The sequence below is a fragment of the Centropristis striata genome, chromosome 20 (assembly GCF_030273125.1).
Source record: "Centropristis striata isolate RG_2023a ecotype Rhode Island chromosome 20, C.striata_1.0, whole genome shotgun sequence".
NCBI classification, from domain to species: domain Eukaryota; kingdom Metazoa; phylum Chordata; class Actinopteri; order Perciformes; family Serranidae; genus Centropristis; species Centropristis striata.
This window is the reverse complement of record NC_081536.1, coordinates 32,600,627-32,613,848: the sequence shown is the minus strand read 5'-3', so window position 1 is coordinate 32,613,848 and position 13,222 is coordinate 32,600,627. Positions and strand designations below refer to the sequence as shown.

The 13,222-nt window shown below is 39.5% G+C and overlaps 1 protein-coding gene across 2 annotated transcripts in view; it reads right to left on the bottom strand.

The window, feature by feature from the left end:
• The window catches only part of entpd6 (ectonucleoside triphosphate diphosphohydrolase 6), a 28,029-nt gene that overhangs the window by 12,508 nt on the left and 2,299 nt on the right, over positions 1-13,222 (bottom strand). The window contains exons 2-4 of one of the 2 annotated variants that reach the window (XM_059359891.1): positions 4,375-4,506; positions 1,645-1,936; positions 305-381 (exon numbers count right to left, since the gene is read on the bottom strand). In XM_059359891.1, coding sequence (XP_059215874.1) covers positions 305-381; positions 1,645-1,888 — 321 coding nt within the window. In that variant the 5' untranslated portion in view covers positions 1,889-1,936; positions 4,375-4,506. Of the gene's footprint in view, positions 1-304; positions 382-1,644; positions 3,829-4,374; positions 4,507-13,222 lie in introns of those variants that run through there. The other variant, XM_059359892.1, reaches the window with a different exon arrangement.

The window sequence follows — 13,222 nt, the reverse complement described above, 5'->3', positions numbered from 1 at the left end:
ATGCTATTATGTATATTATTTACTTTTGTTTTTTATTTTATTTTATCTTACCTTACTTCATTTATTTTATCTAATTAATTTCTAACCTGCCTCCAGTGTTTCCTCCTTTCCTTAGCTTGTTTCTATATTTTAAACATATTTTAATTATAATATATATATATATATATATATATATATATATATATATATAAATAAAGTCTGACTGACTGATTGAGTGTTGTCATGGTAACCTGTGACCTCCAGATATCTGAATAAAGTTCTTCCCGCCACTAAACGTTCTGTGCTAAGAGGAGGTGCAGCGGACCTTGTGGGGCTCGTCGGCGTACGCTGACAGTCCCGGCTCGATGGCCCTGAACGTCTCGTGAGCCAGTTTGGGAGATTCTGCAGGAAAAAGGACACAAACAGAGTTCAGCACAAAGAGATCACCAAGTGTTTCACAGACATGTTTAATTGCATCCTCCCTCCGAGCTGTCGTTAAGCTCTTAATGACGAGCCCAGTCCGCGTAACTAACAGGTTAGCTCCGATGCTAACAAAGGAGCCAAAACAGCACTCAGCCCTGTGCTTTAGCTTAGCGCTGAAATGCGATAACGAAGGCATTTGGCCGAGCTCTGCAGGAAACTTTCTCTAAGCCTAATAAACCAAAAAGCTCCAAAACGCACTAATGAGTTTGTGTCCATTTGGCTGGGCAGCAGAAGGACTTACAGGCTGAAAGCTGCTCCTGTCTCACATCTGGTAATTAATGTTTGGCTTTTAAATACACCACAAGTTTAATCTGAAAGGATCCATAGGGAGCAGGAACCCACAAATATCCTCTTTCACACCACATATGTGAGCACCTGAGCAGAACACAGAACACAGAACACAGAACGCTCATTCCTCCAATAAAAAGGTCATTAAACTGATGCAGATCTGACTTACTGCAGCAACGTTCCTCATCAGTGTTCATGCAAACTGACATTAAATTTGGCAGAAATTTGAATGAGTCTGGTGCAGAATTAGGCTGGTTTCTACAGCAACAGGACATTAAAACTGAAATTATTTAAGGAATTAATGAAAATAACCACATTTTCTATCAATGATGACCTACGTGCAAATTATTATAACATTTTTAGATATTTAAATGGCGGTTGGCGCAAAATCAAGCTGGTTTCTACAGCAACAGATTAATAAGCAATTTAATAAAATACACCAATAATCCTCATCAATGATTGTGCAAATGTGCAAATATAATATAGGAATTAAAGAAAGTATTAAAGTGTTCATCATCAATGTTTGCCTGAGTGCAAACTGACATTAAAATTGTCAGAAATTTGAACAGATTCTGGTGCAGAATCAAGATGGTTACTACAGCAACAGGACATTAAAACAGAGATTTACTTGGAATTCAATAAAATACACCAATATTCCTCATCAATGCTCGCCTAAATACAAACTGACATTTAAATTGTCAGATATTTGAATGGAGTCTTGTGCAGAATTAGGCTGGTTTCTATGGCAACAGGACATTAAAACAGAGATTTACTTGGAATTCAATAAAATACACCAATATTCCTCATCAATGCTAGCCTAAATACAAACTGACGTTAAATTGTCAGATATTTGAATGGAGTCTGGTGTGGAACCATATCAGCTGTTTACGGTACCATTGTTCTCCATCTGGAACTTGAAGATGTGGATCCTGGTCCCGGTGCTGCCGGCGTCGAACATGATGCCGTACTGGAAGCTGCGTCCCGCGGCGGCGGCAGGGGGGTCGGGGCCGGGCCGCGGGGGCGGCGGCGGTCTGGGGGCGTCAGGCTCTGTGGCCGAGTAGTGACGCTTCACCAACATGAGGTAGACGAGCAGGCCGCCGACGAAGAGCAGCACTCCCACCAGCTTCTGTCTCTTCATCACCACTCATTGTGTGTGGAGCCTCCAGAGCTGCATCCTGAGGGCCCGCTGGGGGCCACAGGAGAACCACACGCCAGTTAACGCCTCCAAACAACAACCGTTCCCTCAGTGGCACCACACAAAATATTAGTTATGCATATGTGAGCAAACTGACATTAAATGGACGGATATCTGAATGGAGTTTGGTGTGGACTTGCTCTGGTTGTTCAGGAGCTGCCGGGTGTTTATTAGGGTTGTCAAAAGTATTGATACTCAAAAACGTATCGATACTAAAACGTTGTGTCCGGATACGATACTCATTTTCAAAATTATCGATACCTAGCCAAGGAATGAACACTTAAGTTAAGTTATTGTTATTTTTTTTATCAAGCTTGCCTAATATTGTGCACAGCATACAACCTCAAAATATTGTTCTAATTGTTATTGTTTACTGTATTTATTGTTTGCACTACCTCAGACCTGAAGCTTGTTATCATAGTTGCAGTTTCTTTTTGCACAACTGTTTTTTATTATAAATATTTAACCTGTGGTTCTGTTCATTTTTACATGTTGCATTTTTCTTGTTAATAAAAATATTTCTGTTAAATTTTGGGGTCTTTGTTTTTATCCTGGTGGTATCGAAAATGGTATCGAGTATCGAATATTTTCCTGAGTATCGGTATCGAGTTGAACATTTTAGTATTGTGACAACACTAATATATCGGCTATATCAGCTAAATGACATGTGATGTAATGTAACTCTAATATGTGAGCAAACAAACATTAAATCAACAGATATTTGAATGGAGTTGTGTGTCAAATCAGTTAATGTTATACTTCTGCTATTTTTATTGGTAATAACTAATAATTCACCACTGACATCCAGTGTCAGAGTCAGAACCACAGAATCATCAAAGAACCACAGAACCACAACAGAACCACAACAGAACCACACTTGTTAACACCTAAACTGTGGTTTTATTCTTGCAGTAAGGCCACAGGACTGTTTGTATTGTTTTTTAATTATTATTGGGTTGAAAACATGGAACCAGTCTGCAACATGAGGAACGTCTGCAGCAGAACTCTGTTAGTTGTTGTTAGCTGCATTATTACTGTGACCGACCTGAACACGGCTCCACAATAAACCTTATTCCTACAGAACTCAGAGAACTGTCTCCATCACTACTGTTCTCCTCCATCAAACGTTAAATATGCAGATATTTAGATGGAGTCTGGTGTGGAGTCAGAACCACATAGAACCAACACAGAACCACTCAAGAACAGAACCGCCACACAAGAATAGAACCGCCACAGAAAACCACCACAGAATCACAACAAAACCACAACAAAACCACCAAAGAACCACAGAACCACAACACAACCACACAACTACAACAGAACCACAACAAAACCACCACTGAACTACAAAACCACCACAGAACTACAAAACCACCACAGAACTACAAAACCACCACAGAACTACAAAACCAACACAGAACTACAACAGAACTACAAAAAAAACACCACAGAACCACACTTGTGAACACTTAAACTGCAGGCAGAACTCTGTTAGTTGTTGTTAGCTGCATTATTAACATGACAGACCTGAACATGGTTCCACAATAAACTTTGTTCCTACAGAACTCAGATCTCCATCACTACTGCTCTTCTCCATCAAACTATTAATATGCAGATATTTGGATGGAGTCTGGTGTGGAGTCAGAACCACATAGAACCACATAAAACCAACACAGAACCACACAGGACCACAAAACACCACAGAACCACAGAGAACCACTCAAGAACAGAACCACCACAGAAAACCACCACAGAATCACAACAAAACCACCAGAGAACGACCACAGAACCACAACACAACCACAGAACTACACAATACCACCACAGAACCACACAAGATCACCACACAGAACCAGAGAAAACCACCACAGAACCACAACAGAACCGCGGAACCACCACACAAAACCACCATAGAATCACAGAAAACCACAACAAAACCATTGAAAACCACAACAAACCACCACAGAACCATCACACAGTTCCACACTTGTGAACACTTAAACTGCAGGCAGAACTCTGTTAGTTGTTGTTAGCTGCATTATTAACATGACAGACCTGAACATGGCTCCACAATAAACTTTATTCCTCCAGAACTCAGAGAACTCATCACTAGTGTTCTCCTCCATCAGAAGTTAAATCCGCAGATATCTGGAGGGAGTCTGGTTCTGGTTCTGGTGTGGACTCAGAGTAACTCGCTCTGTTTAGAGCAGCTGCTGCAGTAACAGAACACAAACACTCTCCTGGTGTTCTACTGTTCTCTGAGAGTCTGGAAGTTGTTTATTTGTGTATTTTTGTTAGATTTTAAGGCGGATTTGCAGATGCTAACAGTTAGCAGCAGGTTAGCCTGATAGCATGAAGGGGCTAAACTAGCAGCGTGCTAACAGCTCTCACAGTTACCGAACGGACCGTAAAGATGTTTGTTGACGTACCGAGCAGAAACCGTCCGCAGCCGCTCCGTTAAATCAGCTGTTTGGTCACTTTGTCGTCATTCTGCTGCTAGCAACAACACGGCGCCGGCTGATGACGTCACACCGAGGCGACATCCGTAACGTGGCTGAAAACTTCAGAGACAATAACACTTTTGTTTTATTATTAAATATATAAAATCATTTAAAAAATACTATTTTAAAATATTATAAATACTTTAACAATATGATTTTAAATTATGAAAAATGTATCTTGTATTATTTACTGCTCAGACTTAATATAACATCAGTGTATATTTTTTTATTTACAATTTTTATATTTTATATATTAGCGCCATATATAGACCATACATATATTTGCTTTTTAAAATATATTTATATCTGCTGCTAATATAAACAAAGCTTCATAAAGCCATTTTTTTTATTGGTTAAAAAATATTCTGTTTGGAGATTTTTCTAAATTCCTTCCATATTTTGAATTATTATTATTATTATTATCACTGATATTATAAATTATGTGGTTTCTCTAGTTTTACAACAATAATAAATATTATATAATTATTGTTTATTTAAAATGATAAGAATAAGATATAGATTCATTGCAGTTTTGTTTATTTTGTTATTCTAGTTTTATTTTTGATATTATAATAACAAAATAATAATGATAAACCACATGAAGAAATACATAAAAGGAAGTGGTGAGAAAGTGACATTTAAACCTTATAAACTATGAAACATTAACAGACTTTATTTGAATGTAACATGTAATTTTAACTTTTTATTCTTCATGAGTTGAAATTAATAACTTTTGGATGTTTTGTAATGTTTGAATCACGATTTGTGACAAAAACAAAAACCCAGCTACAACAAATAAAAGACAAAATTAATCTGATTTATTTCATTATTTTTAAAGAAACAAAATACAAATATATTTTGTGTCAACTAATATTAACTCATTCAAACAAAATAAATTGTGTGTGTGTGTGTGTGTGTGTGTGAACAAACTGTTGCACTCCCTCAGTGTTTCTGTCAGACTCAGCAGTTATATATGTGTATTTATATAAACATAAATAACTAAATATAAATAAATCCCACAGCAAGCATGTTTTATTTTTCATTTTTTCCTAAAAATGTTAATATAAATAATGGAGATTTTGACAAAAAATCATGATAATTTTAATATTAATGATGTAAATATTTATTTTATATTTATCATGTAGATATCTCTTATTTAGAACAATAATTAACATTTAAATGTTAATTATTGTTCTAAATTATGTTTTATTGTGTAATCATTATTCACCTGGTTTCTTCATTATCTTCAATCATGAGAGATGAATTGTGAATTAAAGGAGATGAGATTTTATTTATTGTTCATGATTTTTTGCAGCAGGTCATGTGACGTCAGCAGGTCATGTGACTCTGTATCTGGGTCATGTGACCTCAGCAGGATGATTATGGGATTTCGGAAGATAATTCAGTATGTTTGGATCATAATTGATAGAAGATTCCACTTTCATCTTGTAAGACGAGATTAGAGACGAGCGAGGACATCTGGAGCGAGCTGCCTTATTCCACCAGGCCGCATCCCATTCCTCTTCTTCTTCTATCTCTTTATCTCTCTTCTTTCATTTTTGTGTTATTATATTTCATTTATTTCTACATATTTATTCTTAATTAATATTATTGGTTGTATTTAATTTGTCTTCATTTATTTGATTTTCTTCATTTATTCTTTATTTATTAAATGTGTATTCCTTTTTTAAATATTTGATTTAATTCATTTTTTTAAGCTTTAATTTTGATGCATAAATCCTGATGTAACAGGTCCTGATTACAGCTGATGTAATATCATATATAATATAATAATAATAATAATAATAATAATAATAATAATATAATACTGAGGGTCCATAAAGTCTCTTTACAACTTAAAAAATGTTTTCCAAAAGCAAATGATCAGATAAATATGTGTAAATGATGACAGACTGAGGAGCAGATCTTAAAGTTCTGGTTCATGTCGTCCTCTCCTCTCAGCTCTGTGTAAACAGCCTCTCCTGTCCTCTCCTCTCTGCTCTGTGTAAACAGCCTCTCCTGTCCTCTCCTCTCAGCTCTGTGTAAACAGCCTCTCCTGTCCTCTCCTCTCAGCTCTGTGTAAACAGCCTCTCCTGTCCTCTCCTCTCTGCTCTGTGTAAACAGCCTCTCCTGTCCTCTCCTCTCAGCTCTGTGTAAACAACCTCTCCTGTCCTCTCCTCTCTGCTCTGTGTAAACAGCCTCTCCTGTCCTCTCCTCTCAGCTCTGTGTAAACAGCCTCTCCTGTCCTCTCCTCTCTGCTCTGTGTAAACAGCCTCTCCTGTCCTCTCCTCTCTGCTCCGTGTAAACAGCCTCTCCTGTCCTCTCCCCTCTGCTCTGTGTAGTTTCAGTAAACATGATGCACACTGAGCTTCTCCTGAGGAGTAAACATGTTTATTTACAGCGACCTGTTCCATCAGCAGGAAGCTGAAATACACAAACACGATGTGATGAAACACTGAGAACAGACAACAGAGATCTCATCAGCTGCCTCTGTAATAATGGTTCAGACTTTATGACAGACACCCTGTTTAATATAATATAATAAATATAATAAATAATATGTGGGCTCAGCCGCTCTGCCTCAGTAATTGGGGTCATGATGATATTTTATAAAACCATCAGAGTAAAAAAGCAATAAGCAGAGTGAGGTCAAACAGCAACGAGGACAAACAGCCAAAGAAACGATGATTAATGTTATTGGATTATTTACATGATTGAGCCGCAGAAATGAAATTAAAATGTGTGTCGAACGGGATTTTCCAGGAAAGTCGTGTAAAAACCACAACGGGAATAAGGAACGCCTAATTCTCCCAAAGTCCGCTCGACACGCGCAAACAGAACAAATAAGACGGATTAAAGTGTTTTCATTATTATCAGCGTGTTCTCGTCCCCACGGCTTAAAGCTGCAGCTTCACCCAGAACCACCGCAGAACCGCAGAACCACCACAGAACCACAGAGAACCACAGGACCATAGAACCACCGCAGAACCACAGGACCACTATAGGACCACAGAGAACCACAGGACCACAGAACCACCACAGAATCGCAGAACCACACAGAACCACAGAACCACCACAGGACCACCACAGGACCACAGAACCACAGAACCACCACAGAATCGCAGAACCACACAGAACCACAGAACCACCACAGAACCACCACAGGACCACATAATCACCACAGGACCACAGGACCATCACAGGACCACAGAACCACAGAACCACCGCAGAACCACAGGACCACACAGAACCACAGGACCACTGCAGAACCACCACAGGACCACAGAACCACCACAGGACCACCACAGAACCACCATAGAACCACCACAGAACCACAGGACCACTGCAGAACCACAGAACCACCACAGGACCACAGAACCACAGAACCACCACAGGACCACAGAACCACCATAGAACCACCACAGAACCACAGGACCACTGCAGAACCACAGAACCACCACAGGACCACAGAACCACCACATGACCACCACAGAACCACAAGACCACAGAACCACCACAGAACCACAGGACCACACAGAACCACAGGACCACTGCAGAACCACCACAGGACCACAGAACCACCACAGGACCACCACAGAACCACAAGACCACATAACCACCACAGAACCATAGGACCACTGCAGAACCACAGGACCACCCAGAACCACCACAGGACCACTGCAGAACCACAAGACCACCGCAGAACCACAGAACCACCACAGGTCCACTGCAGAACCACAGGACCACCCAGAACCACCACAGGACCACTGCAGAACCACAGGACCACACAGAACCCTGAGACCCGTCACTCTGCTGAGTGTTCTTTATCTCACGCCAGTTTCATCTTAACAACTTGTGAATTTCCAAACCTGCAAAATTCTGGATTTTAACTTCTGCTAATTTCTTGACAGGAAAATGACTGAAACCATTGTTATTGTTATTATTGTTATTATAATTATTGTTATAATATTTGCCACCTCACTGACTAACGGTGAACTTGAGCAGTTTATCGGGTGGCGGTGAGGACAGAATGACGTGTGAAGCTCAGCAGCAGATCAACTGTTTAAATGAACGAGTGAATCTTGATGAAATGAGAGTCTGTGTGACCTCAGCGGAGGATTAGCTGTTTAAACTTCTTTCATTTTTCAATCTATTTTAAACAATGCCTTCAGATTAGCCGCCAGAGTCAGAGTGCATCAAATAAAGAAAATTGCATTAAATTATCCCATTAATATTATTATATTCGCTGCGCTGCGACATTATATAATGAAACAAAGTGGTTTTACTCACTTATCCCCTGCAGGAAGGAGCGCCCAAATGAAAATTGGATTGTTATAATGTTATAATGCAGCCAGTCCAAATGAAAAACACACACACACAAACACACACTCGCACAGGAAGCTGCACAAACATCAAGTGTTTTCTGATGTGAATGTGTGATTTATTTACAGTAAAATAACAATAAACCACAAACATGTTTGTTTGTTGTATCATGAATCAGAAATTAACAGTTAGCAAGATGATTTCTAATGATTCAAACATCATGATGACATGTTGGTTTCATATGAAGGAACGCTGCACAGTTACTCTAAATGTTATCGAGACAAAAACTGACATGTCTCAGACCTCCAGATACCTGAATAAAATGGGCTCTACGTGTCCCAATGAGTCTTTACTGACATGCCCACTTTATGTTGATAACCCACGAGTCTCCCCTTTACAGACATGCCCACTTTATGCTGATAACCCACGAGTCTCCTCTTTACTGACATGCCCACTTTATGTTAATAACCCACGAGTCTCCTCTTTACTGACATGCCCACTTTATGTTAATAACCCACCAGTCTCCTCTTTACTGACATGCCCACTTTATGTTAATAACCCACGAGTCTCCTCTTTACTGACATGCCCACTTTATGTTAATAACCCACGAGTCTCCTCTTTACTGACATGTCCACTTTATGTTAATAACCCACGAGTCTCCTCTTTACTGACATGCCCACTTTATGTTAATAACCCACGAGTCTCCTCTTTACTGACATGCCCAGTTTATGTTGATAACCCACGAGTCTCTTTACAGAAATGCCCACTTTATGTTGATAACCCACGAGTCTCCTCTTTACTGACATGCCCAGTTTATGTTGATAACCCACGAGTCTCTTTACAGAAATGCCCACTTTATGTTGATAACCCACGAGTCTCCTCTTTACTGACATGCCCACTTTATGTTAATAACCCACGAGTCTCCTCTTTACTGACATGCCCAGTTTATGTTGATAACCCACGAGTCTCTTTACAGAAATGCCCACTTTATGTTGATAACCCACGAGTCTCCTCTTTACTGACATGCCCACTTTATGTTGATAACCCACGAGTCTCCTCTTTACTGACATGCCCACTTTATGTTAATATCCCACGAGTCTCCTCTTTACTGACATGTCCACTTCATGTTAATAACCCACGAGTCTCCTCTTTACTGACATGCCCACTTTATGCTGATAACCCACCAGTCTTCTCTTTACTGACATGCCCACTTTATGTTAATAACCCACGAGTCTCCTCTTTACAGACATGCCCACTTTATGTTGATAACCCACGAGTCTCCTCCACTAACTGAGTCCTCATGTCCTCGTGTCTTCATGTCCTGACTTGGGGACTCGAGTCGTGTTAATGCAGATGTTGCGTGTTTAGTCCAGATGTTGCCAGCTGCAGTTTTGCTCAATAAGCTCGTATATGAGACAGAAAACAATTGGCAGCAGCTCTAAGCCGTCCACACGTTAATGGACCCTACACACACATATTTATGTATAAATAAATAAATAAATATATAACTCACTCTGGCATGTTGGAGGATTTCACTGAAGCTGCTTCTCACTGTTATTATGAATATCGTCATTATTATTGTATCATGTAAATCAGATTAAATCTATTTTTAACTGTTGTGAAGTTATACAGCATACTATACAGCATGCTTACCTAAAATATATAATAATAAATATACAAAGAAATAAATGAACAAATAACAGTGAAAATAAATTAAAATTATTACTATTATAATTATTTCTTTATCTTTGTGTTCTTGATTTTTCTTTTATTATTTTATTTTACTGAATATTTATTATATATCTTTATTTTTCCTTTTGGAATATGTATTTTGGTTTATATTTCCACATTTATTTAAGTATTTATGTTTCTGCATTTTAAAAAAACTGATTTACTCTTTAATTTATTTCTCTTATTTCTCCGTATTTATCATTTTATTTATTCATATTTCCATTTGCTTTATATACTGACTTATTCTTTTATTTATTTCTCATTTTATTTTCAGGTTTTATTTACTTATTGATTATTGACTGATTCTTTATTTTTTATTTCTCTTTACATGTGATTTGTCTTTCTCCTCTTTTTACTAATTCTTCTTTCTATTTCCATATTTATTTTCTTATTGTTTTTCAGTTTTCAGGTATAACTGATGTTTGATAAATGTGTATAAATTGTGATGAATAGATTCCTGTAATATCCTCTAATCTTTATTAATAAAGGCATTTATTAATGAAGTGGCTGCTGAGCTCCTGTTTAATTTTATTGTTTTTCACATTACCTGATTACCACGGCGACCCGGAGACTCAAATCACTTAATGCACGACAACGATTATTGTTGTTATTGTTATTATTGAGGCCGGCTCACCTCCTTTATTCATATCTGCTTTTAATTTAAGACTTATTAACGAGCCGCAGATTAACTTCATCCTGCTGCAGATTATCCTCCAGAACTTCAGAGGACACTGTCTGTCCCTCTGAGGACACTGAGGACACTGTCTGTCCCTCTGAGGACACTCAGGACTCTGTCTGTCTCTTTCAGGATGCTGTCTGTCCCTCTGAGGACTCTGTCTGTCTCTTTCAGGATGCTGTCTGTCCCTCTGAGGAAACTGTCTGTCCCTCTGAGGACACTGAGAGCTCTGTCTGTCCCTCTGAGGACACTCAGGACTCTGTCTGTCCCTCTGAGGACACTGAGGACTCTGTCTGTCCCTCTGAGGACACTGTCTGTCCCTCTGAGGACACTCAGGACTCTGTCTGTCTCTTTCAGGATGCTGTCTGTCCCTCTGAGGACTCTCTCTGTCTCTTTCAGGATGCTGTCTGTCCCTCTGAGGAAACTGTCTGTCCCTCTGAGGACACTGAGAGCTCTGTCTGTCCCTCTGAAGACTATGTCTGTCCCTCTGAGGACACTGAGGACACTGTCTGTCCCTCTGAGGACTATGTCTGTCTCTCTGAGGACTCTGTCTGTCCCTCTAAGGACACTGAGGACTCTGTCTGTCCCTCTGAAGACACTGGCTGTCTCTTTGAGGACTCTGTCTGTCCCTCTAAGGACTCTATCTCTCCCTTTGAGGTCTATGTCTGTCCCTCTAAGGACTCTGTCCCTCTGAGGACACTGATGACTCTGTATGTCCCTTTGAGGAACTTGTAATACTTGTACCTTGTCTCTGTGGTATTTGTACCTTGTTTCTGTAGTACTTGTACCTTGTTTCTGTAGTACTTGTACCTTGTCTCTATGGTACTTCTACCTTGTTTCTGTAGTACTTGTACCTTGTTTCTGTAGTACTTGTACCTTGTCTCTATGGTACTTGTACCTTGTCTCTATGGTACTTCTACCTTGTTTCTGTGGTACTTGTACCTTGTCTCTATGGTACTTCTACCTTGTTTCTGTGGTACTTGTACCTTGTCTCTATGGTACTTCTACCTTGTTTCTGTAGTGCTTCTACCTTGTTTCTGTGGTACTTGTATCTTGTTTCTGTAGTACTTGTACCTTGTCTCTATGGTACTTGTACCTTGTCTCTATGGTACTTCTACCTTGTTTCTGTAGTACTTCTACCTTGTTTCTGTGGTACTTGTACCTTGTTTCTGTAGTACTTGTACCTTGTTTCTGTGGTACTTGTACCTTGTTTCTGTAGTACTTGTACCTTGTTTCTGTGGAACTTGTACCTTGTTTCTGTAGTACTTGTACCTTGTCTCTATGGTACTTGTACCTTGTCTCTGTGGTACTTGTACCTTGTCTCTATGGTACTTGTACCTTGTTTCTGCAGTACTTGTACCTTGTTTCTGTGGTACTTGTACTTCATCAGGACGTGAATCAAAGTGAAAGTGATGAAGATCATAAAAATAAATCCAACAATAAATAAGACGTTAAGACGTTAAAAGCCCCGAGGATTATTATTGTTATTATTGTTATTGTTGTTATTATTATGGTCTGTAAATAAAGGCGCCATATGGCGGCTCGACAGCTGGTGCATGCTGGGAGAGAGGAAGAGTGGAAAAGTGCAATTCTGAGCAGATAAATCTTCTTCGTTTGTGGATTATTTAATATTCTGTGGACAGGAAGACATATGGTTTTACTTTAGCCCCGCCCCCGTGGCGTGCTGCTCGGCCCGTTGGTCGGAGAACCTGCCGCCCGTCATGAAACGCTGCTGAAGAGACGATCACAGACGCCGTCCCAGCACGTGTGAACGTCAAAACACTTCAACAAGTTTCTGGGCGTCAGAGTGGCGAGCGGTCGGGGGATTAGGGTCAGAGGGGAGGGGGGGTCAGAGGGGGGCGGGGTCAGAGGTCAGGGGCATCAGCTCGGGAAAGTGTCTTCAACTGAGACGAGAAACTGAGAAAGTTCATCTGAAAATCACTTCTATTCATCTACAATTATAATTGTATCGAAACAATAATTACTATTATATCAGCAACAATAACAATAGCGACAACAACAATAACAATCATGAGCATAAAATAA